Source organism: Ammospiza nelsoni, chromosome 11 (assembly GCF_027579445.1).
Source record: "Ammospiza nelsoni isolate bAmmNel1 chromosome 11, bAmmNel1.pri, whole genome shotgun sequence".
Lineage (NCBI taxonomy): Eukaryota > Metazoa > Chordata > Aves > Passeriformes > Passerellidae > Ammospiza > Ammospiza nelsoni.
In genome coordinates, this window is record NC_080643.1 from 19,369,629 (window position 1) to 19,396,032 (window position 26,404).

The 26,404-nt window shown below is 44.1% G+C and overlaps 1 protein-coding gene across 1 annotated transcript in view; it reads right to left on the reverse strand.

Annotated features, from left to right (window-relative positions):
- Positions 1 to 1,271: 1,271 nt before the first annotated feature.
- EFCC1 (EF-hand and coiled-coil domain containing 1) overlaps positions 1,272 to 26,404 on the reverse strand; it is a 39,506-nt gene continuing 14,373 nt past the window's right edge. The window contains exons 3-8 of the mRNA XM_059480433.1: positions 13,359 to 13,534; positions 11,131 to 11,266; positions 9,219 to 9,378; positions 6,608 to 6,766; positions 5,118 to 5,187; positions 1,272 to 3,050 (exon numbers count right to left, since the gene is read on the reverse strand). Of these exons, the coding sequence (XP_059336416.1) occupies positions 2,917 to 3,050; positions 5,118 to 5,187; positions 6,608 to 6,766; positions 9,219 to 9,378; positions 11,131 to 11,266; positions 13,359 to 13,534 (835 nt within the window). The 3' untranslated portion in view covers positions 1,272 to 2,916. The remainder of the gene's footprint in view (positions 3,051 to 5,117; positions 5,188 to 6,607; positions 6,767 to 9,218; positions 9,379 to 11,130; positions 11,267 to 13,358; positions 13,535 to 26,404) is intronic.

Genomic DNA, 26,404 nt, shown 5'->3' on the forward strand with positions numbered 1-26,404 from the left:
TGACTCAGAGTAACATCTGGGATGAGTCCTCACTGCCAAATGAGAGTCCTCACTCCAGAGAGAGCATAAAAAATAAATAGGACAACTATTAAACAATTTTACAGATCAGGTGGGCTTTACTTTACTAATAGTTAATGCCTCCTATAAATAAAAAAATCATGGGAGGAGGAAACTCTTCTTGAAAAATGCTATTTGTGGTAGAAGTGTGAACCCCTCAGAGGTTACCCCAGGGAGAAATTTGCCAAATGGGAACTGAGGAGGGCGTTGGGAGGGGAAGGGACATTGAGGATGAAGTAAAATAATTTGTGGAAAAAACCCAAAAACTTCATGGTGGAGGTCAGGGGAGAAAATACCCAAGCTTCCTTTAAGGGCCAGTTTGCAGGTTTAATAGGAAATTAATAAACTAAAACAGAGTTTGTGGGGATCTAAGGAAATGCAAAGTCTGTGAGAAATAGACTGCCAGGTTTGGGGACGTGGGAACAGGAGAAAGGGTCCAGATGGTGACAAACCCAAATGCTGCAAGAACCCTGCAGTAAATGGGGACCCAGAGCCAGGTGTGTGCCTGCATTAGAATCCTGCTCCTGAACACACAGATCAGGTTCATTTCATCATTTCCTGGCATTTTCCCTCTTTACACCTCTGCCATGTTCCTGGGAAAGTCAGAGAGCTGCGCACAACAAAAGCTGATACTTGTTGGGATTTTTAGCAAATGAAGCCAAGCAGGGATCTGATTTCTGCTCATTTAAACTTTTGCCTGTGGCACAGCTAGAGGCTGTTTCTGTAGGATATAATCCTAGCATGTCCCTCAGTATATACTCACTAACAGTATATTATGCTCTGGTATTTTGTTAGCAATATATTTAGCATTAAGAGATAGTTTTCTTTCTTAGAGGGTGAATATTATTCTATGTATATATGTCCTGTCTAATGTATCTTTAAGAAAAATGTAACTTAACAATATATATCTATTCTTACAATCTTCCTCTGCTAAACCACAAAAAAACCCCAAAATACAAAAAACCCCCAATGAGGTAAAACACGATTGAACAGTTTGTTTCGTTGTTTGCATAACACCTTTTGTTCCCTCCTTTAAAATGAAATTAAAATAATACAAATTTTTGTTCCCAATGTGGCTCAAAGGTGCCACAATTTTCAGTGGAGGTGTGTGTGAGCCACACAATGTGGAAAGGAATGGAAATTTTATTCCCCAGCTTGCATTGTGAACCTTATTCCTGTATGAAAACCTTTTTCCTGGGAAAAATTAATACACATACAGTTGAATGATCTTATTTCATCTCAGGCAAATCACATTCTTCAAAGACCCACAGTGCATCTTTCCAGTAACATAAATTCAGCTGGCTCTTTTAGGAACTCTGCCCCTGTTTGGCAGGTAAATGACACAGCAAAACACCTTGGAAGAAATCTATTTTTTTTTTTACTTTTGCCCCGGGAATTATTTTATTGCTGATTAAAACATTCCATAGCACCATGATTAGACCCAGCTCTTTACATTAATTGACCTCCATGTGGGGCCTGATTTTGTGTCTCTGCAGCTGCACTGAGGGAAATTAAAATTTAGAGCTCACTTGTGCACTGCACGAGTTGTTTGCTAACACAGAATGACAGCAAAGTGAATTTTTCAGCCCTTCCTTTCCCTGAGAGCCTGGGAACAAGATTGCTTTGGACCTTTTTCAAGCACTTAAATTTAACTTCTTATGTAAAATCTGACTGTTGTCAGGAAAGGCTGCTGCATATTCCTAAGGCATCTCTATAATTGCAAATATAAAATTCATCAGAGAAATAAAAAAATCTAGCTTCAGAGTTAAATAAGGTGAATAATTGAGTGAGAAACACAGAGCCCTTAAAGCCTGCACTGCTGGCACACACTCCTGGGTGCATTTATCATTCAGTTTGTCACCTGTAGGGGAAGGGATAACAAATCCAGGGAAAATACAGTCTTGGCTTTGGAGTGGGGCTTCCACAAAGGCTGCAAACTGTGCCTAGCACCTGTATAGCCAGGGCTGTAAATCCATGTGGGTCAGGTGAGGGTGATGGGCACAGTCTGGTACCAGTCCAGTCCCATTTTTGCAGAGCTGTAAATCCCTGTGGGTCACATGAAGGTGGTGGGCACAGTCAGGTAACAGTCCAGTCCCAGTTTTCCAGCGCTGTAAATCCCTGTGGGTCAGGTGGTTGTGGCAGGCACAGTTTGGTTTGGTGCCAGTCCAGCCCCTGCATAGCCAGGGCTGTAAATCAGTGTGGGTCAGGTGAAGGTGATGGGCAGAGTTTGGTGCCAGCCCAGTCCCAGTGACCCTGTGGGTCAGGTGGGCACATTTGGGTGCCAGTCCAGTCCCATTTTTGCAGAGCTGTAAATCAGTGTGGGTCAGGTGAAGATGGTGGGAACAGTTTCGTGCCAGTCCAATCCCAGTTTTGCAGAGCTGTAAATCAGTGTGGGTCAGATGAAGGTGGTGGGGCACAGTTTGGTGCCAGTGCAGTTCCAGTTTTGCAGAGCTGTAAATCCCTGTGGGTCAGGTGAGTGTGGTGGGCACAGTTTGGTGCCAGCCCAGTCCCTGCACAGCCAGGGATGTAAATCCCTGTGGGTCAGGTAAGGGTGGTGGGCACATTTTGGTTTGGTGCCAGTCCAATCCCAATTTTGCAGAGCTGTTAATCCCTGTGGGTCAGGTGAGGGTGGTGGGCACAGTTTGGTGCCAGTCCAGTGCCACGGGCACCCCAGGGCTGGGCTCTGCAGCCCAGGTAAGGCAGGGCTGTGCCCAGCCAGGGCTGCTGCTCCTCCCTTGGGTCACTGCTCGCTCCTGGCCTGTGCAGGCGTGGCTGAGCTGGACAAATGTCCCTCATTCCTCCTTCCAGCTGGCCAAATGTCCCTCATTCCTCCTTCCACTGTCCTGGGGCTGCCTGGGCTCAGCAGGAGATCACCAGGGGGTTGGACAGGGACCGTGGGCTCTGTGCCTGCTCCAAGGGCTGCTTGTGCAAGAGTTCACAGGCTGCCAGCTCCTGCTGAAGAGTGTCCAGCACTTCCAACAGCTGGGCTTTGCCTTGGGAAAGCAAATGGCAAACATGAGCATTTGAACAAAGTCAGCAAGTTGCAATTTCACAATTATAACAAGCTCTTTTCTTCATAGGTGCCCTTTCAAGTGGTTATCATTAAATGTCTAAATTTTGTGAACAAATTATGAATTCCTGTCCAAGAAAACTGAGTAAATCTGGGTTCAGCTGTCTTCTCTGGTTTCCTCTTGCTTCATCCCCTGCCCACTGAGGTCTCATGTACTTGTGTGAACAAAGACTATTTGATATCACCATTGCCAACCCAACCACCCACTTTGGCTTGTCAGAGAAAAAAGGTTTGATTACCAAGACCTGGGAAAGAAAAATGTTTGATTGCAAAGACTTGGAAAAGCTGCTGAAGCCTCCCCAGGTGCACAGGCAGACAGTGGGAAGCAGAGAAGGTGAGCTGTGCATGGCAGTGGTGATGCAGAATGCACAAAAAGCAGTACTTGGAGTTTAGGGGAGCTGAGCTGTGCTGCTCATACAAAGGGAGGAGCTTTGAGCAGCATTCCTTGGTATTATTGTCACTGCTAGTAATGAAGGGATGGGTCTTCTTTCAGGCTAAATTATTTATAGCTCAGACAAACATCAGTCTCAGGGGCTATGAGGTTTCAGAGGAGCAAGTATTTGGCCATAGCTCAAGAGCAGTCACAAGTTCTTTGTTACAAGGCAATACAGGACTTTCTAACCCAATGACAGCTGCCACAGGGTTTATTTTGCTTTTCTAACCCATCACCTTTACTCACTTCTGCTGCACTGTGGATACTTTTGTCCAATGGCTTCTGTCTCACATGCACACAAATGCTTCTGTTATAATTCTGAACTCTCAGCTCACTCCACACAACCCCAGCCCTACACTACAAACCCTTCACCATCTCAGCAGTACAGCTGCTCACTAACTTAAGGCACATTCTTACAACTATAGAACCCTAAGTTTATGATTTTTCTGCTTAATATCTGTATATTGTATTTTTACATTAATCCAAGCTTTTTCCAAGGTTGCAACTCAAACCCTTCAGCATCTGTGGAAGTTTCAATTTTTCCAATTCCCACACCCTGGAGTCCCTGTTCCTGTGCTGGATAATTGACAGATAATTCTGGACACTGTGCTGTGGATCCAAAAAGTCTCTTCTTCTGTTCTCCCAGGAGAACATCACACCCATGGCTCAGCTGTGGTTTCTCTCTGTATTGGTGTTCTGGAGCCTACAAAAGTCTGTCTTTGCCCTCTTTTCTCTGCTTCCTCTGGAGCTGAAGAGCAGAGCTTGGCTCTGGGCTGCCTGTGCCCTGGATTGCTGGGCACAAGGAAAAACAGCCTTTGAAACTGCAAACCCCAAAGGGTTCCCATGCTGTTCTCCCTAAATCTCTGTAAATAATATTCTCCAAAACCCAGCCCCCAGGCCACATCTGGTCTTTTCTAATCTAGTCTTTGCTGCCTGCCTATTAAAGCCCCTCCAAGCCATATTCCTGGGACAGGATGTCCATTCCTTGGAGGGAAGTACAAATGCTCTGCTAATAGGAACAAAGTAATCAAAGCAAAGCCCGGGGGCTGTGATCCCTGCACAGCTCCTGCAAAGGGAGCTCCACACCACAGGCAAGGACAGGAGCTTGCAAGTTTAATTTTCACACCAGGATCATGAAGTGCTGTTATTAGAGGAGTGTAGGTTTGAGCTGGTTTCTGCACAGAACTGCTCTGGTGGGTCAATCATGAGTTGTAGAGAGGAACCCAACACACTGGGGTAGCAAACCTGAAAACAGCTGCATTACATACTTGGTCATTTCTCCACTTTCTCGTATCAATGAAACCCTAAAAATATTTGTAGGACACTGAATTATCCCCCTAAGGCCAAATTTTAATTAAATTTTCACTAAAAAAGCACCCTGACTGTGGTTTTGATGCATCACAGACTAGAAAGCATCACTCTCCATAGGTATTCGTCTTGCAAGCTACCTCCTTCTCCCCAGCCTGTACCCTAGGATTTGAAATATCCTTTTCCTACCCAGTGTTTGTCCCCAAAGGACTCTTTTCATGGTTCTTTAGATGTGATTTCTTTTCTTACCAGGCTGAGGGTCACAACAGGATTCCAAAGTGCTCAGCAGGATTTTCCCCAGGGCTCGCTTCGATATGTTCTGTAAAAAACAAAACAAAATTATAGCACCAATGTGTCCTTCAGCAGCTTACAGATATGCAACAGAACCTGTGTGCAGGGTATTTGCATATGGAAACTAAACCAAAATGCCACTGAATCCTGATTAACACAAGATTTGATATCTGCTTTATTTTCAAGCATTTGATCTAAGACCCTGCTCAGACAGTTTGTAGGGGGTTGTAATTCCTTAATATGGCTGTGGAAAGAGAAATAACAATTATTCAGCAGGAAATACAGAACTTTCTAGAGCTTGTGCTTGAACAGCTGTAGGTGGCAAGGAGGGTAAGCAGAGCAAAAGCTCTTTGAGTCCTCTGCCAGGTCTGTGGGAAGGTGAGCTGGACCTGGTGGTGTTATTTTAGGAAGGGTCTTCTCAGACCCAGCTGAAGGACAGAACAAATGTCCTGTGGCAGGGCTGGATGTGAGATGTAATAAACATTAGCCAAAGTGAGAGCACTGTAAAAATTACTCAGGATCTGGATGGGCTCTCTCAGTGGTGGTTTTACATATGAAAACTGGTGGGACATTACATAATGAGCCTGGGAAAGCAAACTGTCCTCATTTGCTGTCAAGACACTGGTGTGCTTTCTGGGAGATGGTCTGGCAATCAGTTTAATTAGCACTTAGAGAGCCCTGAGTAGCTGCAGGCACAGGTTGTTCTTGCTAAAACTTCAAGAAGTGCAAATGGAAGGGAGCAATTCTGGGAAGAAGATGCTGCTACCTCCAGGCACAGCTGTCCCTGCTCCCTGCCTGGAGCCCCCAGTGGGGACTGGGGCAGAGTGGGAAGCAGTGGGAGGATTTCACATGGCCTCAGCAGCACTGTGTGAGGTTTTATTAGCCCTGTCAGGATGTGTGTGTGCCTTTGGGCAGTCACTGTTTGGTGGCAGGTTCTGTTGGGAATGAGATTTCAGACATGAAGGTGAATGTGCTGGGGAAGTGACACCTAAACCCACAGGTTCTGATGGGTCTCTTTTGTTTTGGGTATATCCTATCAGGGATTATGGGGATTCTTGTAAACTCCCCTGGCAGTTTTATCTCTTTAATGCTGACTCAGAGTTACATTAGCATGCAATTAAACAAAGGTCCTGTCCTAGAAGGAAAAATACATATTCTGGAATCTTCCTGATTGCTCACTCCTCTGTTTTCCTTGTTTGCCCTCAATTTTGGTTTAGAGGGTAATGAGCTTGAAGATTCAGCTCCAAGGAGACCTTTAGGCTTTTGGAAAGCAAGCAAAGAGGTCTGAAAGCTTTCTGCAACCACCAGGCAGCTCCCAGGGCACACACCTCTAAAATCCTGTCCTGCTGTAAAGGATTTTTTACTTCCTAGAAGGGATGAACATATTCTCAGTTTGGAAGGGACTCCAAAGCCCAGTTTTCAGTCCCAGGACTGCTTTCTCACCATACCAAGCCTCGGAGCTGTTGGAGAAGCTGCAGAACATCCAGGAGCTTCTCTTCCACCAGGGACAGCCGAACCCTCTCTGTCTCCAGCATCTGCAGCTCCATCTTCAGCACTTCTGTCTCCTCCACCTTCTGCTGCAGCTCCCCGAGCCACGGGCCCTTCATCTGCACAAAACACAGCAAACTGAAGGCACTGGAGCTTTTCCCTTCTTGCCCAAGCATTGCAAAGCTGAGGTTTTCCCCTTTTGTGGTAAATGGGGCTCACTCCAGAAGATTCCCTTGAAGTGAAGTCCATTTCTTTAATGTGCTACATAAAGTGAGATATCAGGGGTTGTTAGGAAATCAGGGCTTTGCTCTTGTGCACAATGGGAGTTCATTCATCACTGGGTGCAAGCAGCTCATTCAGGAATTTTAAATATTACATTTATTAAATATTTTATACTTAAATACTAACATTGCTATGTCAGCCTTCTCTCCTTTTGCATTCCCATTGTCCTCTATAGAGCAAAACTAATTTGTGTGCCCTCAGCACAATCATTCTTTGTCTTGCAGCTCCTTCCTAGCAACCATCTGTACACTCAGTGAGACAGGAAGATGTCTCTGTCCCTGGTGAAGTGGGGACCAGGTGAGGAACACCAAGAGTAATAACGTCTCCCCTGTTTCTCCTTGCTTTTCTCCGTATGTTGGGATGAACTTCTCCTTTGACCCTGCATGGCAGTTCATAAACTAATTGCCTTTTTAATTAAGCTGGCAGCTTGCATGTGAGCTCATATAGAAAATAATTGACATTTCTTTGTAACACTACACTTGGCAGCATAACTCTTTATTTTTAGACTTTAGAACTCATGTTCTCCTCATCTATCACCCCCAGGTCACCACCCTGTCTTCAGGAGGAGCTATTTATAAGTTTTTGCCTGTTGGAAAGTAGAACTTTCTAGACATGACAAATCTCAGAACTCTCTCAAGCTCTGGTTTTACAAGCCTCAGGTGGAGCAATTATTAATCACTATTTGAGAGTGCTGCCCTTCACTTGCCTGCTAAGGCTCTTGCTTGTTAGCCATATTGTTATTTTCTGATTTTCCACACTGAGCAGGTACAAACAGAAGCAAATACAGCCATGTGTAAGGCACTTTTGTCAGCCTCAGAGAAGGTGTTGGTGGTTTATTTATTATGCTAATATATTTATTTGCAAGATGCTTGCGAGAGAGCATTTCTCAGTCTTCCTATTTGCTTTCTGTTGATTGCAAGGAGAGTCACATTTTTCACAGGAATTTTTTATTACTTGTCTGTTTTGTAGCAGCAAATTTCTCCCCTATAACTGCTGGCTAACATAAAAGGGCTTAAGAATAAATTTCCTAACAGGCTCAACATGATTCATCCTACTGCAATTTAATTCATGTCACATTGAGCTGGCACTGTGTCTTCTTCACCTCCCTGCTTGCCTCTAAATCAAGAACAACAGATTCCATTTTTCTTCTAGAATTTTGTATTAATCTGTTGATAATGGTGCTTTTCCAGACAAGCTGCACAGAACTAATATCCATCAGCAGAGATGAAAAAGAGGGTGGTATGATGCTGCAGAAGAGGATGAGCATCTCAGAATGGGGAAGAAAGGAGAAGAAAACTGGCACTACCTGCAGGTACTTTTTTTTCCTGTGGACTGATGCTAAGCAGTAGAGAAGGAACTTTTGTGTTTCTCTAAAGAATATTGCAAGGATAAATTGTCACTGAATAATACAAATTGTGTAAGGCAGAAACAGGATTTTATTCTGGTTTTATTTTTTTTCCTTAACAAGTAAACTCTTTCATTTAAGTTAGTCAAGGGAGAAAATTATATGAAACACTGTTAAAACACAAAGGATGGCAACATGTATAGAAGCTGAATACTTTACCCTCACTTTAAATATTTCACTGATTCACATAATCCTTTCAGAACTACTGGAAGCTTTCTGCTTTGTTAAGGATGGGGTATAAAATACTGAACAAGCACAGGAGAAAGCAGACCAGGGCAATGCACTATTTTTGTTCCACAGAAAGATTGCTGGCACTTCTGTGCCCATCAGGGGCTGAAGTCTGCAGAATTTAAATAGTGAGATCACACATGACCGCTCTGCTCAAGGGGAGCAGCTGGACATGCTGCAGAACTAACTTTATTCATATTTTATTCTATTAGATTTATATATTATATGTATGACATAAATATGCCAGTCTAAGCCAAATAAAAAGAGTAAATAGGATAATTTACTCCAAAACAAGGAGTCACAGCCAGCCTGAGGGATTTATTGAAAAGTTATCCTGCTCCCAGAGGCGTTGGATGCCTGAGCATATGGGGAGTGCATCATCCACAGCTGGAGAACATCAGTAAATCAAGGACAGTATTTGAAGGGCCTGGGGTACCTCTCATCCTCTAAAGGCTCTAAAGGCAGTTTTAGGTAGGAACCAGAGTAGAAATGCAGGTGTTGTAAGAGAGCAGGAGATGTCTGAGCTGACAAACTATAGCACAATGAGAAACATCAGCAACACAGAGCAGAATGGCCAGAATAAAACACAAACACACACAGATGCAGCTCCCCAAAGATGCAAAAACAGCTCTTTCACACTGCTTGGCACCTGTTACCTCTTCCGTGCTTGTTTCCAGTTTTTGCTCTTGGTGGCCCTTGAGTTCTGGCTGCTCTGTGAGGGGGGAGATTGTCCCCAGGAGCTCTACAGGGTCCTTCCCCTCAGTGCTGCTGGTCTCCAGGTAGGACAGCAGCTTTCTCCACGTCTTTTCATCACATCTACACGCATCATTAAGAGAAAAGAGTTAGTGAGACCTCACAATAGAGGTCTGTGTTTGTTAAAACCAGTTTTCCTGTGGCATTCTTGGCAGCACAGGTCACAAATGAGTGTCTGACACTGGCCGAATACCATCTGTTTAGGAGATAATGTTTGGGTTTTTGATGGAGAGGCATAGCATATGATGTGGACTATCCTACATTTCATGGACTGTCTGATGGGGCAGAGAGTGTGATGCATTACTATATACACCCTAAAAGCACGAAGAAAACATGCTGGGGGCGGGAAGGGTAGAGTTAGGTGTTCCTGTAGTTAAATTTCATAACAATAGTTTTTCGGGCCATAGATCTTAGAGAGAGGCCAAGTAGGAATTTATGATAGAATTTGTTTTATTTTTAGGGTTGTGCTTTGTTTTAGGGCGTTGGCAGTTGCGTCTAACCCCTCCCCTTATTACAGGGTGCTGGGGCTGGTTGTAGTGGCGGTTGCAGGGGGTGGCTGGCTGGTAAGCTTGGGGGTTTCCTTTGTGTCTTTGGTGCTTGTTATGGTTTATTTAGGAGGGATGTTGGTAGTGTTTGTTTATTCAGTGTCACTGGTGGCGGATCATTACCCAGAAGCCTGGGCCAATTGGGGTTTTGCTGGTTATGGCCTTGGGATGGGGTTGGTTGTGGTGGTGGGGCTTGCTGTGGGGGGTGTGTTGGGGTTATTAGTGGACGAAGGGACAGTGAATAGTGGGGGTCTGTTGTCGGTCTGATCAGATTTTAGTGGGGTGGCTATGCTTTATTCAGAGGGGGTGGGATTGCTTTTGACTGGAGGGTGAGGATTGTTGTTGACTTTGTTTGTGCTGTTGGAGCTCATGCAGGGGCTGTCTTGGGGGGCGATTCGGGCTGTTTAGTCAAAGGGTCAGGGAGTAGTTTAGTTAAAAATGCCAGCTTTGGGAGTTGGAGATGAGGGTTTGAATCCTTTCTTCCTGAGATAGGGTGATGGGGTAACTCTAAGAAGGGGTTTAGTCTTCAATCTTTGGCTCACAAGACCAATGTTTTTATAAACTATTAGAGTTCATTAGTGTTTGAGTAGTTTATTTTCTATGGCGGCTGCAAGGGGGAATAAAACCAGGATGACTGTGAAGTAAGTGAATGAGGCTAGTTGGCCAGTGATGATGAATGGGTGTTCTGCTGGTTGGCTGCCTACTCAGGTTAGAATGAGGACATTAGCAACCAGGGTTCAGAAGAAGATTTGAGATAGAGGGCAGAAGGTTATCGATCACAGTTTTGATGTGTGCAGTAATGGAGTGAGGAACAGGACAAGGATTGAGGCAGCTAGGGCTAGTACGCCTCCTGGTTTGTTTGGGATGGATCGGAGAATGGCATAGGTGAATAGGAAGTATCATTTGGGTCTGATGTGGGGAGGGAGGACTAGTGGGTTACTCAGTGTAAAGTTTTCTGGGTCTCCTAGGAGGTTGGGGGAGAATAGGGCCAGGGAGACGAGTAGGGAAAGTATTAGTACAAATCCTAGAATGCCTTTGATAGTGTGGTATGGGTGGAAGGGGATTTTGACGCAGTCTGAGGGGATGCCTAGTGGGTTATTTGATCCTGTTTCATGGAGGAAGGGGGCTAATTAGGGCTTGGGGGCAATCTCTAGCCAGCTGCTCCCCATGTGCCACACAGGATGGGCACAAGGCTCCTGACTGCAGCCACAGGCTGTGAAATGACCTTTGCAAAGGGCTCAAATGGCATTAATTAAGGAATTAAACTTACCCACTGCCACAGCAAGGGAGCTTGGCCAGCATCCTCCTCCTGTGGCCCAGCTGGGGAGTGTGGTGCCCTGGCCATTGCTCCTCCTCCTCCTCGTCCGAGGCAGCCTGGCCCTCCACAGAGCGACAGAGCTGCTCCTCTGCTGGGAGACAGGCAGCCCTCAGCAGCACCCCAACAACCCAGTGTGATCTCATGGTTTGCCTCAGATACCTCGGGTTTCTCTCTGTAGATTTCCCCAGGTGTGCCAATCACCTCTCTTTTCCCCACCCTGACCCCTGCTGAGTGCTGTCTGTCAATCCTGGCATTCCAGAAGGGCATCGAGTGATTGGCAAAGCACAAAAGATGCCTTTCAGCCCTGGGTGTCATTTGTCCCCCGACACTCTCCCTGGTGGGATCCCAACCCTTTCCCTGCCCCTCTCCTCGGGGTTAAAAGGAACAGCAACCACTCTTCTCACTGGTTACAGCTGTGGCCTCTTAAAGTCAGGCCTGTTCCCAATCTTTGATAATTGGCCCAGCTGCAACTTCTTAGCGGTAAGGTTACTTTCTACACTATATTCATGGTTGGAGGAGTTCTGTTGGAGCAGTTGCTGGATTCAGTGGCCTGTGTGCCAGGAATAAAGCTCTGGATCAAAACCCTCCATCAGAACCGACTCCTTTCCTTCACCTCACCTTGAAGCTTCTCCAGCAGAGGAAAACCTGAGTTCCTGCTTGCCTGGACTTGTCCCAAGTGCCCAGCTGCAGCATCCAGCCAGCCAAAGGTGTCTCTGAGGTGAAACCACCACACATCCAGCTAGACAAAGGTGTCTCTGAGGTGAAACCACCACACATCCAGCTAGACAAAGGTGTCCCTGAGGTGAAGCCACCACAGCTGCCGCCTTTGGCCAAGCAGCAAGGGCCGGACAAGCCCAGGCACAACCCATCTGGCTATATTGGTAAATAATTCCATTACCCAGCTACACCCCCAGCCTGAGGCAGAACAAAGTGAGAGCCTGAAGCCCCAGAGAAACCCCTGGGCAGGTGCCCAGCAGCCTGGGAAGGGGCTGAGGCAGTGTACGGTGTACTGGCTCTGCATGGGAGGTGTTTACAGAAGTGACACAAAACCACCACAGGCAGCTGCAGCCAAGATCCTTATTTTAAGAGTTCTGAACATTTCAGACTCTTAAAACAACATTTCTCTTGTGGGTAACTTGGAGCTGTTTATCTCAACTCTTTTCTTGAGGTAAGGTAAGGATAAGTGTGAAGGATCAGTTGTGGGGGACAATTACTGTTCAAGGGCACAGGTTTTTTTACTTGTTCATCTCTCTGGATTAGTTTTTCTGCCTAACTAATCTTATTTTGCTTGATGGAGCATTTCCCCCTATTTTAGAATCGATGACCCCATGATTTATTTGTATGAAAACATTTTGCTAAAAGCTGCTTGTTCTTGAAATACAGGTCCTGTAATTTTATGTGGAAACTCTGAGCTGGCAAAGTGTGTGATTTGATAAAAACATTTGTAAAAGCAGGTTTGGTTTCTAAGTCTAGCCAGGTGAAGAACATGCTACAATGTTAATTGTATTTACTTGTCACTGTTTTTAACATTCCCAAGCAGCTGCTTGCCAGCTCCACTTAACACACACCTAAAATCCAATTTTTTGTCACAACAAACAGCTCTCCGGCCTGCACTAAACGTGCCTTGAAATTCAGAATTATTGTCAGACAAGTGCTTTTGTGGTCTTTGAACTGGATGTGCCCAAAAAAATCAATCACTGCAGGGAAGCCAAAATGTGCAGTGTTATGGCAGCTGTTGGGGCTACATATGCTAAGCAGTTTGGGCTTGTCCAGAGTCAGGAGCAGCCAGGATGTTTCCAAGGAACGTGGCTGTACAGAATATTAACTGCAAATTGTTTCCTTGGAAATTATTTTCGCTGAGGTTCTGCATTTTTATTTACAAAGAAATGAAATCTGTATACTTTTTAAGCCAGGAAAAAAAGTTTTGGTGGGATGACTCATGTGGAAAAAAGCAGTTTTAAATCATAGCTCTAAGTGATAAGTTCAGTCTTTCATTAAACACAGAATTATGTGGGGAGCGAGGAGCGGAAATCTGGGCCATGAGGTTTTGCCTAGGTCTGGGATTTCAAGACTCTCTAGGACTGGTTAGTGGTGTGGTGCCTTGACCTCTCTGGTGGTTTTGCTGCTGCTGGCACCAGAGATGAGAGAGGCTAGGCAGTGTTTGGGGCTGGGGTTGGTACCGTGGTCGGTGGTGCCCGGCGGTGCCACGGACGCTCCGCGGGTGCCCCCGGGCACGGCTGCTGCCTCCTGCTCCTGCTCCTGATGCTTCTGCTGCTGCTCAGGGCTGCTCTGCTGCTCCTGCTGCTGCTGCTGGGGGCTGCTCTGCTGGGCCAGCTGGCATCGCTCCAGTTCCGACCTGCAAAAGAGGCCAGAGGGTCAAAGCTGAGATGGAGACAGACAAAGCAACACACTCGGCTTCCAGAAGGCTTCACACCCTATTTTTATTCTAGCATGCATGCTTGTTCTACATTCTTACAAAGCTCATAACTTTACACTTTGCTGAGAGAAGAAGCAAAGTGCTTCTTGGAATAGGCAGTTAATAGGCAGTCTATGGGAATAGGCAGTTGCAAGTTTCACTTATTTATCCTTCTTTCTTACTTGGTTTCTATGTCAACAACCTTGGTAGGGAATTCTTTCAGGGGTAAACATGGATCCTCTTAGCAAACTTCTCAATGGCTCACAGAAGTTGCTGTAAAACCTCTTCCACACCAGAGTGAGGTTGGTGTGCAGGAAATTTGGAAAACCAAGATGTGCCCAGCATGGCTTTGGTGGGATGCAGCTGCTGAGGCTCACTGAAGAACAGGGCCGTCAACCCCAAGGGCTGCCTGAGGTGACTTCCCTGACAGCCAAAGGAAGGTGGGTTTCAGCTGTCCTGTGATAAGAAGAGCTGAACAGTGCCTGTAACTTTTAGGTCAGGTGCAAGACCTCTAGGGAACATCTGAGGAGTGGTCACTGTGGCCACAGGGACCTGCACCCAGTCCCATGGGCTCAGACATGGCAGAGAGTTGGATCCAGGTCTTGTGAGTGATGGGATGAAGCAGAGTTAGAGCCTGAGCAGTCAAAAGGAATGATCCAGGAATGATGGCACACGTGGAAACCAGGGGCTTGCAGGTGAGGAGTGTCTCTAATGGGTGTCATTGCTGACAGCCTCCTTTGGGATTGTCTTTGAGGTCAATGGCAGGACATCACACTTATGAGTTTTAAGGGAAAGGCTTCCAAGGGACGGGACACAGATCAAATAATATCACTGAGGAAAAGGAGTCCTCAAAGGCGCCAAATTCCCTCCAGATTCTTCTGTAGGTTAGTTTTGGTCTGGCGAATATTGAATATTTCCTTTATTTAACACGTTAAATAGCAAAAATGAGAGCTAAACCGCTTAGCAGGTGGGTCCTGCTGACACAAGTTGTATCATGTAAGCTTTCTGTACAAATCCTGTGCTTCCTGCCTGGAGCTCCAGCTGCAGCTGGGAGGGGACTTTGGCTGCAGGGACAGAGCAGCTGAGGCCATGACCAGAATTGCAGAGCTTTTGTTTAACTCAGCTGCTCCTGAGGAGCCACACCAATGGTAGCTCCCTTATTGCCTGTGAAACTGTAAGGAGTAAACAAGATGATGAATTTAACCACAGAAGTCACTATTTGAAAACATCTGTAGGGGGGAAGCTGAGCTCAGCCTTGCTGAGAAGCCAGCACTTGCTTTACCCCCTTGAGTAGGGCTGACTGCATTAAAAACTAATGACTTACTTCATTTGCAATTTATGGTGCTGTTCAGCTCAGCAACAACTGGATTTCCTGAAAGCCAAGGGAAACAGCAATCCCCATCATCAGTTCTGGAAAAAATAATTCTGGAGTGGTGCACAAATAAAATGCACTGTAAAGCCTGGACGTTCAGAGTGGGGGCTCTGAGAATCATCACAGAGCTTCAGTTCTGGAGAGCAGCTGGGGGATATTCCCCTGCACAGGGATACTGCATTTTACCTTCCTGCAATGTGCTGATTTTCTGGTACTCTACAGGAATCCTTTACAACTTCTTGAGCACCACAGTTGGTGTCTGAGCAGATTGCTCTCAGTTTTGAGCTGCAGTATAATTCAGATTGCTTGGGTTTCAGATTCTAGAGTTAGTTCACATAACACAGATGCTGATATTTCAGTGAATATTTATTGCAGTGGTTAAGATTTTAATGGAGAATTTTAAAGTATCATGGAAATCTTTTCCAGCAGGTGTGGAGGAGGAGCTGGAAGCAGGGATCCTCATTGCTTCTCAAACACAGGTTTAATTCTCTCCTCATTGCTATTCATACAGCATCAAATGGGTCTCCATAAATGAGAAGCAGAGTGAATAAACAGCACATTTGTTTGGGGCAAAGATCAGAGGGGGAAGGTTTGTGTGGGGTGAGCGTGGCAAGGCTTCCATGGAGACAGGGAAACAGCCCCCATTCATGGCAGAGCCTTTGTCCCCAGCACAATGGGCAGCAGCACTGCCGAGGGGAGAGTTTGCAAAGCACTGGACCTCAAAGTAATGTCCATGACTAATTGGCTTTTAATTGGCTCTGCTGTATTGTTATGGAAACATGGAGCTGCAGGAAAACCCACCTGCTTCTGGTGCTGAGCAAATCTTGGGCTTGAATAATTTCTGACTGGTCAGAAAATAACTCTGAGGAATTATTAACTTGTCATTCACAGACCTTTAACTGGTCTTTTTTAGAGACTTCCTTGGAGCAGATCAAACAGCTGTGTGTGTACATTGCCCTGAGTGTAGTTATACTCAGAGCTATGCTTTATTTTCAAAGTGTAGGATTTGTGTTTTTTAACCAAAATGAGGTGTGATTTTTATTTTTGTACTATTTTACCTAAGCTGTCAGAGTTCAGTGAACTCAGAATGGTTTCAGATTTGGCTTATTCCCTGTGGGAATTAGAGACTTCAGGTGTGCACATTTTGGAATTATTTATGACTATTCATTTACAGCTGAGATTTTGTTTTCATGCTGGAGCTGAGTGTCTGTGTGGGTTTTCTGAATTCATCCCTCTCTGGCTGGAGCTGTGAGCTCCTCCCCAACAGAAATCCAATGAATGAACGTTCTGTGATCAGTCCAGATGCTTTATCTCAGCTTTTAAATAGCTTTAAATATCTGTCAGGTATTAAAGATAAATGTTTAAAAACATTAATTTTTAGTGGCTATAATAAAGATCACTAAATATCCTGGCTTTATATGGGCAGTTCTAAAGCACAGTTGTAACTTCAACTCTAATGGTTACAGTTCTGGGAGGTTTCCAGTTTCTTGGCTGACTATTTTCATTTTCTTGCCAAAATCACCAGCCTCTAGAAAAAATCATTGATGTTTTCTTGCAAACCTTTCCATCTCCCTGCATGTTGGGGTGGTGCTGTCACACACAGCAGGGCAGTGCCTTGCTGTCCCTCCTGTGGTGGCTTTGAGCACTCTGGAGGCAGCCCCAACCTTTGCGCACCCAGGATGGAATTGAGGGTGCACAATGATTGTTTGAGGTGTGCTTTGAGCCCACCCACAAAGAACAGCAACAGAGGCATGTGGGAGCAAACACAGCCTCACCCCACACGCCCGTGCCAGAACTGCCTGGATACATTCTGTTTGTCCTCCCTGCTTTTCAAACTCACATTTCGAGAATTCCGTCTTTCCTGACTTGGATTTTACAGAAAGATGCTTGAAAGCCTACAATGAAAAAAATTAATAACTAAAATCCTGTGGTGGTCTGAGCACTGACAGCTCTAACCAAGGCACTTGACATAAATCATTGAGGCCAGGGGAAGCAGAGCTGTGCTCCTGTGAGCATTTCCTTGTGTAACAGCCCTCACCTCGTGTGTTCCTTCACGTAGACCTGTGCTGTTTAATCCCCAGGAATCCTTCCCTTATCTCCTGGGTGCTGCAGTGTATGGCAGTAAGAATCAAATGTCCAGGGAGCCTTTTAAGGTCTTCAGAAGTGTTCTTCCTAACAGACTATTTAACAGCTGGGTGAAGATCCTGCAGAATTCCACTCAGAGCTCTTTCTGATGTCTGTAAAACTGCAGCTATGCCTGAGTGTGGCACAGACCGAGAGCTCCTGCTTACTGGCACGTAAATTCCTTCAGGATTTATTTCAGCACCTCCCAGATTTAGAGCCTCGTGGATCTGGAGTGACAGGAGAGAAGATGGCTCATTTAACAGCAAACACTGTGCCTTCAGCTGGCTGTGAGTTATTTCTGACAGGGTTTTCCTGAGTTTGGGAAAACCCGACAGGAATGTGTGAGGGAGGGGCTGTGAGCAGCTCTGCATCCAAGCTGGGTATTTCTTAGGAGCTGTGCAAAGGGGTTTTGGTGCCTGCAGGTTCCCCAGGAGAGCTGAGCTGAGGTGTCAGAGCCAGCAGCTTCCACTCCTCAGATCCTGCATCAGGAAGCAACAACAATTACCTCACCCTGTTTGCTGCTTTGCAAAAACATCCTCAGAGCTTCAGAGAGCTGCTCTCCACCAGAGACTCTGGAATTCTGCATGTTCCTTCAATCCCACCTCCGTGCCTGCTAGCTTGATGCCTTTAGAAAGTTTTAAAGTTTTCTGAGAGCAGCCTGTCCCTTGCTTTCTTGAAATATTGTTCTGGTAGGTGACTGAAAAGTAACTCCTGAATTGATTCACAGAACTCAGAAAGTTCTGAACTCTCAAGGCACAATCGTAAGTGAATGGCCCATGGCTGGATCAAATCCACAATCTTGCCATTGCCAACACCCTGCTCTGAGCAACTGAGCCAATCTCAGGGTCAAATATTTATAAGTTATTTGCCAGTTCCTAAAGACCAGAAAATGCTGCCTAGTGATTCTGCATTTATTAGGATTCTGCATTAGGATCCTGTGCTTTGGCAGCAGTTATAGCAGCTTCTATTTTGTCTTTTGTTGCTGATATGGTTGAATAAGAAACATTATTGGGAGGTCAAAAGCCACTGGCAGGAGTGTAATGTGACCATTTTAGCTGCTCCCTGGGTGTAAGAACTGATTTCTGCCAGTGCTCAGCACTCTGGCTCATTTCCCTTCTCCATGCTGCACCTCTGCCTGTCTCAGCAGCACCTCCCATTTCTTTGATGAGCCCCAGCCCAAGCAGGTTTGCACTGCATTAATCAACAAAGTCACTTAAACTTAGATCTGAGTTTAAATTTACATAGACTCTTTCCTAGCAGAACACTTAGGTGCATCATTTTAGCCAATTATGACATCTCATTGACATAAACTCAGTTTAATTAGAGTTTAGCTCTAATTATGCGGCCACCACAGGCTGCAGTGCAGAGCTCTGAAATGAGGTGAAGGAGAGAGCTGGTCATAGTACAGGAAAATTCCTCATGGGGAAGTTGGGCAAACAGGATTCCTGTTTTCAAAGTCAATAATATTTTAACAAAAGGCTTTGGTTCTTTGCTTCTCCCTCTTAAAAAAAATTAAAAATTAAGCCAATGCTTAATTGCAGTTTTCCCCTCATTATTGGAGCCTCTCCATGGGGGATCTCAGCTGTGTGTGAGGGGTTGGAGCTTTTTTGGGGGGACACATCGTGCTCCCCATCACGAGCAGCCCCAGGAGCCCCACAGGGGGCAAAGACCCTTCCCTTGGACACTCTCACAGGTATTTAGAAAGAGATACTTCCTCTTGTTTTCAGAGAGCTTCCTCAATAGATTTCCACAGGAAGAGAGGGAAATCTGTATGAAAAACAGGAAGCAGTCCTCAGAAGCTTTCTGTGATCAGCACTAGGAGGAAGACTTAAAATAAATGTGGTTGTTTGAAGCAGTAGGTGATACCAGTGGTGTTATCTTATGTAAAAACAGTGATTAATAACATCACAGGGCTGCAGCAGGATTAAAAACCTCAGGTATTTATATATTTAGCTTTTCATTGTAGTTGACAGTAGGTGACCAGCACTTGAAACTTCTGTAACCTGTTTTTTACACCATATTTTCTATTTTCTATTACACCATATTTTCTATTTTCACTTTACTGCCCTGGGCAACCGTTTTGGAAAACCTCCCATCTCTCTTAGTCTTGGATGGGATCCCAAACTTTCTCATGCTGATTCTGTTCCTCTTGCCCCCAGTATGAGACTTCATCTTTTCCCTTGGCTTTTTGACCTTCTATAATTCAGTTTCAAATCCTGAGATTTATGCATTAGAAGGGAAGACAGCTCAGGATAAAATCTGACAAAATCTGACATACAGAAATAGTTGTTAATTAAAACCTTCTAGAGGTTTTGCAATGATCCTTTCTGATCCATCTTCAAACTGCCACAAAGTTCTAGATGTGATGGAATTGTTATAGAATTTATTGTGAGCACTGAAAAGGGAGGGGGAATTTGTAACTCTCCACCTTAAGAGCAACTCTAGTCACACGAGGAAAATGTTCCAGTTTTCTCCCAAATTTGCCTTAAACCATAACATGGCTGCATTGGGAATTTTGGGCTGTGGAGTGTAAGGAAGGTGACAGAGGCCCATCAAAAATGGGGATATAGCATGTGCAATGACAATTCTGAGGGGAGAAACTCTTACATTTGTAAATCCTTCAAAGGAAATTTGACTTGCTTTTACTGTCACTTGCTTAATTTCATAAAGCCAAACTATCAGAAAGGAGAAGATGGATTTGGCCTTCACAGTGTGTTGTTTGCATTTGAGAACTTAGTGATAATACATTCTGTGCTCATTTCTGATACAGAAAATGGCAAAAAATGAAAGCAGAGGATGTCTCTGAGTTCCACAGCTAGGCTTTAGTAATTAGACACATTGTATTTCAAGAGATACATGAAATAAAAGCTCAAAATCCTCACAATGCAAAAGCATCTGAAACAAAATCTGTTTTATCCACTCCACTCAGCTGGCAAATGCTGCTGGTTGGATTTTTAAAGGCAACACCCCAGAACAGGGGAACATTTCATATTGTACTTTTTGAAGTTTGCATCAGAGCGAGCACAGAAGGCTTTGGAGATGTGAGAGGGTCCCTTTGAGGCCAGAGCACAACCAACAGGGATGTGCTGCTCAGTTCTGGGCTCCTTTCAGCTCAGTGCCACAAGAAAGCCCTGCTGGCTTTGCTTTGCTGCTCCAGCTGGAACTGCTGGAAGCACTGGTGTTTGTCAAGAGACTGTTTCGTATGAGAGAGACATAAAAAAACAGCAGCAGGGCTTTGGAATGTAGATACTTCTTGGTTTTGGTTTCTGTAGATGCCCCTAAATGGGGGAAAAAAATCAATATAGAATGTGCAAAGTGCAATATTGTTCAGCCTGAGATTTATCAGCAGAGCACCCATCTCCCTCCAAACCATCACTGATGGTTCTTCAAAGTGCTCCTGATTGCTGTGGGTGCACTCAGTGCAGTTTTTCACTGCAGGAATGAATGGCTGCTCCCTGTGATGTGCCCTGGGGTTCAGGATCTGAGAGGGGCCCTGGGAGAGCATTTTCAGAGCTGCATTTTCAAACCAGCCTGGCAAGAACAGCTGAAGGTGGCACTGACCATGCCCTGCCTGCCTTTTGGGCTGGACATTCCTCCAGCAGGGCAGAGTACATGAAACATGGTATTTCTGGAGGGTTGTTAAGGAAAGCTGCTGGCAGTAAAGGCAGCCAGCTGTAGGTTTGTGTCCTCCAAGGATTAATGACTGCATCCCTGGAGCCTGCACGAGGCTGCTTTGCATTAGCAAAGGCTCATTGAACTGCATTGATCCTGCTCAGAGCTGGGCAAGTCAGGAAAAATCCTGCTTGTTTTCAGGGCTCTCACCCCTCTGGGAGCAGAAAGAACCTTACTTTCAGATGTGAGGGCCACTATTAATGCTGCTTTGAGAAGTAACAGGCTCCAGATCTGATGAAGGGCCAAAGCCAGGGAAAAAACCCAACTGGTGCATAAATTTGATTTTCTAGCAGAAACATTTGTTTAAAATCTGAGATCATTCCCAGATCTCCAGTTAAAACCCAAACACATCATTAGGAACAGAAATCAAAGCTATTCCACATGCAGCCTGTTTGAGATGACTTTCACCACTCACGGCCCAGGCAGCCTCCAGGTGTGAGCACCTCGTGGTGACAGTGCTGGCACCTGCTTCAGGAATTGTCATTCAAACACATTTATCAGAATCAGGGGAATTCAGCCCTTGGATCCATGGCAGAGCAGGAGAGACACGATGTATGTTCCCAATATTCCAAAACAGTTCCCTTCAAACTCCTGTTTATTCAGTTCCTGGAAAGGCCATGCAGGATCAAAGGTGGCTCTGGAGTGTATCACTGATGTTTGGGAGAGGGTTGAACAAAACCCTGGCCTGCAGCAGAGCTTCCAGGCCTGCCTTTTATTCCAAAGGAGGTCCTTGTATCCAGCCCTTTGTCAGCCCCAGACAATGGGATTCTGTGGAGATCTTTCAGTGGCTGTGCTTTCCCACCAAGACTGAGCATGATTCTAGGAAATTCTTTTTTCTGGCCTTGTGCAATTTGCCGCGGACAGTCTGCTCTTATTCAGTTGAATATTCTAAATTTCCTGATGCAATTGCTGTTAAACAAGAGCTGCTTCTCTCCTGTGTCTGCTCTGTGCTGCTAACCCATGGCTGCAGATGGAGACAAATGCAGGATTGTTCCCTGAGCCTTCCCTCCCTTGGTACCCCAGCAGAGCAGTCACATCTGGGGCCTGTTACTTCTGCAAGGACTGCATTTGTTTCCAAAACCAGGGAAGAGAGTCCACAGTGCTGGTGCTGCTCTCGTTGACTCCTCATGTCCCTACATTACTGCAGAAGAAAATGTAGAAAAATCTCAACATCCCTGAGATGCCAGCTCCAAAGACATTTACTAGGTAATCACTGCAAGCTTTCCAAGGGTCTGCAACTCTTCACAGTTGTTAGGTTTTGCCTGTATAGTTTTAAATAATAATTGCAATTATTGTAATCATTGTAATTATTATTTAATTGCCTCTGGCAGGTCCATCTTCCATGGACCCTCTGGATTTCTTCACCTTCCAAGGCTGATGGAGATCTGAGACCTCCTTGTTCTTGTGCCCAAGGCTGCAGGAGCCAGCAGGAACTGAGGATGGTGGACACCTCTTCAAACTACCCCTGATGCTCCCCAGAGATTCCCTCAACTCTATAAAAGCTGCTGAAATCAGAGTAACATCATTTCGAGGCAACACATTGGACTTTCCCTCTACAAGATGAATAAAACCCAAATGAAACGTTGCAGTGCAGACCCCAGCCTGCCTTCAGACCCATCTCAGCTGGTGCAGGGGGTCATTTCCTGAGCAATCACTCTGGAATCCACATTTAGGCTGCCTTAATCAAATTATTTTTCATTCTCTGTGGGTCTGTGACCACTTGGAAAGTGCTCTAAGGATTGATACAAAAAATACAAAAAACACATAAATTTTACTAGAGCAGCATGTGCAGTTATGTATTTGTACTTATTTGCCAGCATAGCATCAATAACAATGGAAAAAAGTTCCTTAAATTAAAATCTCAAAACAGCCCATAAAGAAAAAATTTCTCCTGTCCCCTGGTGAGGATTAGACTTGCAACTTTGAAATCTGATAGAATGTGGTTTATTTTTATAAAATGAATTTCCTGAAGAGGAAAACTACAATGCCATGTTTAAAAACCTGATGAATTCTTCTTGTAGAATGGAACAGTTCAGTGGGAAGGGACTGACAGCCATCAGCTAGTCCAAGTGTAGCTCTTCTAAATCAGTGTTTGCTTTTTAAATTATCTTATTTGATATTCATGGTGGAGTTCTCTAGAATTCACAGCACTCAGCCTTCCCCAAGTCATGCATTGATGCGAAGAGATTTTAAATGAGATTTTCCTGAATAATCTAACCAGATAATTTCATCATGCTCCTTTATCATACAGGAATTTCTCTAGCACTAAAATATTCAGGATACAGCGTGTATTTTATATCTCTAGTTCTGGCAAGGACAGTGTAACCTCTACAAAAACAGATTTCTGAAATAACAAATGTGGATGTCAGATTCAAAATATTCCTAAATCCCTGGTCTGGGTAGGACAGTACAAAGTAATAAGATCTATTACACATACAAAGTAGTAAGATCTATTACACAAAGTTACTTTCTCATTTTGCCACTTAAACCAGCAGTTATTTTTCTGGTGACATGAGCTGTTACAATAACTGAAATAATCTGATAGTGTAGTTTGAGTGGTGATCAATATGTATCAATAAAAGCCATGCTGCTGAAAATCCAGCTGCTTGTGTTCCTCAGCAGTGCTGGTGCGGGATGAGTTTGGGATGAGTTTGGGATGATTTGCTCTGTTGAAGTGAATAATGCAGAGTGTGCCCTGCAGTGATAACTCCTTCTGTGCCATCTGCTTAACCTTTGTGTTTTACAGCACAGCTGCCCTGTCTGTTCTTCCCCATTTGTGGAGTCAGGTTATTCTTATATCCTCAGAGGGGTTTTAAAGGAAGAGAGGGCTCACCGTTAATCCTTCATTCCTTTTTCCAATGAGATAAAATGTTGTATTTCTATCTCAGGACTACCTGGACTGGAAATAAGAAAAATCCCTCTTTCCAGGGTTATAAAACACCATTTTCTCTCCCTTACAGTCCCAACAGAGTGTGAGAAATCAAGTTAGAGCTGCCTTTATGGGCAGAGAGAGGTGAGGCACTTGGATGTGAATGATATCACACAGAATATTGAACAGAAGCTTTAATATTGGTTATACATGCACATACCAAGCAGCTTGAAGTGAGCAAATGTGCACACAGAAATACCAGTGCATGTCTGTGTCAGCCAGCTGCAAACAGCACTAAGGCCAAGTGAATGGAAATATTAGAAATATTATAAGATAGCAATAAATATATTGATTAATATATTTATTGTAAATATATAAATATTTATTATAAATATATAATATAAATATTAATATAGTTATAGTATAATTATAATATAACTACTATATAATAGTTATAAATTAATAATTATAATATGTAATATAGTTAATATAAAAATAGTTATTATAAATTATTAATGTATTTATTATAAATATAAATATTAATTAATATATTATTAATATATTTATTCTATTTTATAATACATAAATATATATTTAAATATAAAATTATACTATATAAATATATATTTATAATATAAATTTAAAATATTTTAATTTAAATTTATTTAATTTTCTTACATTTTAGAATTTTTATTTAAAATGAAATATAAAATGTTAATATTATCTATTTCTGATAAACACAGAGTATTCTGAGAATGCTCTGCTTGCCCCCAGATCTCAGCCTGTGTTGAGAACCCCTGGGCCAACACTCTTACAAATGATGTTTTTCAATTATGTGGGGAAATATTTGCTGTGCCAGCATGTCAGAAACACTAAGCCTGGCTTTTCAGATGAGATTTTGCTGTTGGCACGAAGGGCTGAAAAGGCTCCTTGCAATATTGGTGTGGCAGTCTGTCACACAAAGGCTGACATCTCCATTGAATGGCCCGTGCTGGTTCCCAGCCCAGCAGGAGCTCCTGGGCTCTGAAAGGAGATTAAACCAGTGATTGCAGCCAGGACAATGCCAGAAAGGGAAAGCCTGACCTAAAGGCAGGGACTTGTGCAGGGTTTTGTCACACCAGATTTGGGCTGGGCTCTTCAGCCACCTAATCCTGTATCCTACTCATTATGTCCCACAAGGAGAAGCTTGGGAGGGGTGTGCAAGAAATCTGACAGAGATTGCTAACGGGGAAGTTTGGGCTAAAGCTGCGAGTCAGAGATTTTCCCAAACTGGAGCTAATATTTATCACTGTAGCTCAGAAATTCTCCTCGCCAGAGGAACGGTTAATCCATTTTAAATCCTGCTAATCTCCTGCTATCAGAGATATTTGTGCACCTGAATGAGAGGAGGGTGTTACAGAAGAATGAAACAGCATCTCTAAGCTGGAGGTCATCTTAAAGGTGATGGTGGGAGCAGGGGCTGCTGTGGGTAATAGCTGCCTTTTCCTGTAGATTAAAATCACTTTTTAGAAGGGGAAATTGATGTGAAGGGACAACATCCAAAGCTGTGGTCTGGGGTGAGTCAGGGCTCAGAGCATGGGAGCTCTGAGGTGACAGATGGAGATGAGCTTCACTCCCAGAGCTGTGACCTTGGACTCCTGCAGATGAAGCCAAGGTGATGTCAGAAACCCAAACTCTTATTTTGTCATTTCATGTGCATTAAAGGCTCAAAGACAATACTAGAGATGCACTTCCCCTGCTCTTCATGGATCTGGGGCATCCTTAGTCCTCCCCTGGCCTTCCACTGCAGTATTTCAGTCATTCCCACAGTGACTCAGGTGGAGTCATCTTTCTATTTAACACCTGCTAAGTAGTTGGGTTTTTTTAAAATTGATATTTTAGTTGCTTGTTTAATCTGTGTAACATTTCCTCAAGCTCAGCACTGTTCAGGAAGGTGCTCCAAGCTTGTGGCACCCACTGGGTGAGAAGAATTTTGTTTTCTGTCTGCTTTGAACCTTCCTCTGCTTTCATGAGCTGACTCACAGCTCCTGTGCTGAGAGACTGAATAATTCTCCCTATTCATCTTCTGGATGCAAATCTCCAAAGCTACCTCTCTTCCACATCTGCATGTGGCTAAAATAATTTCCATGCCTTTTTTTCACACTCTTTGCCTTTTCTAGGCCTCTTCCAGTTTAATTGGTTTTGGTGGAAGATCATGAATTTCCTTGTTCTGATACAGGTGTTCTGTGAATGTGCATAATTATTTTCTTTGTACTGTTCTCTGTTCCCTTTGTAATACATTTTAATATCTTATTTGCTTTCCTTCCTGCAGCTTAATAACTGAACAGATACATTCCTAGAGTTATAAAGCTCAAAGCTGTAATTTTTCAGCATCTGTAATAAACTCTCATTACTGTGTCTGTTTCACTGAAGCTGAGAGTATTGTTTGGGGTTGGTTTTGTTTTTTAGCCCCCCAAATGAATTTAATTTCATTTATTTGGTACCTGCCACCGTCCCTCACTCAGTGTCCCAGGATCATCCTGCAATTCTTCAGAGTTGATCCTGGTTTTTCATATCTTGACTAACTGAGCAATTTAAAAATCTTTATTTCCAGTATTATTTCACTTAAAAATCAAATGATAATCACAATATTATAGCTTTCCTTACCATGGGATATAAAGCAGATTTTTCCAACTAAAATACAGAAATCTCCAAACTAAACACATGTCCAGACTGCCAGCTGTGGTTGAAATTAGGATAAAGCCAAAGTTAGGTATCCATCTCCCTCCCAGTG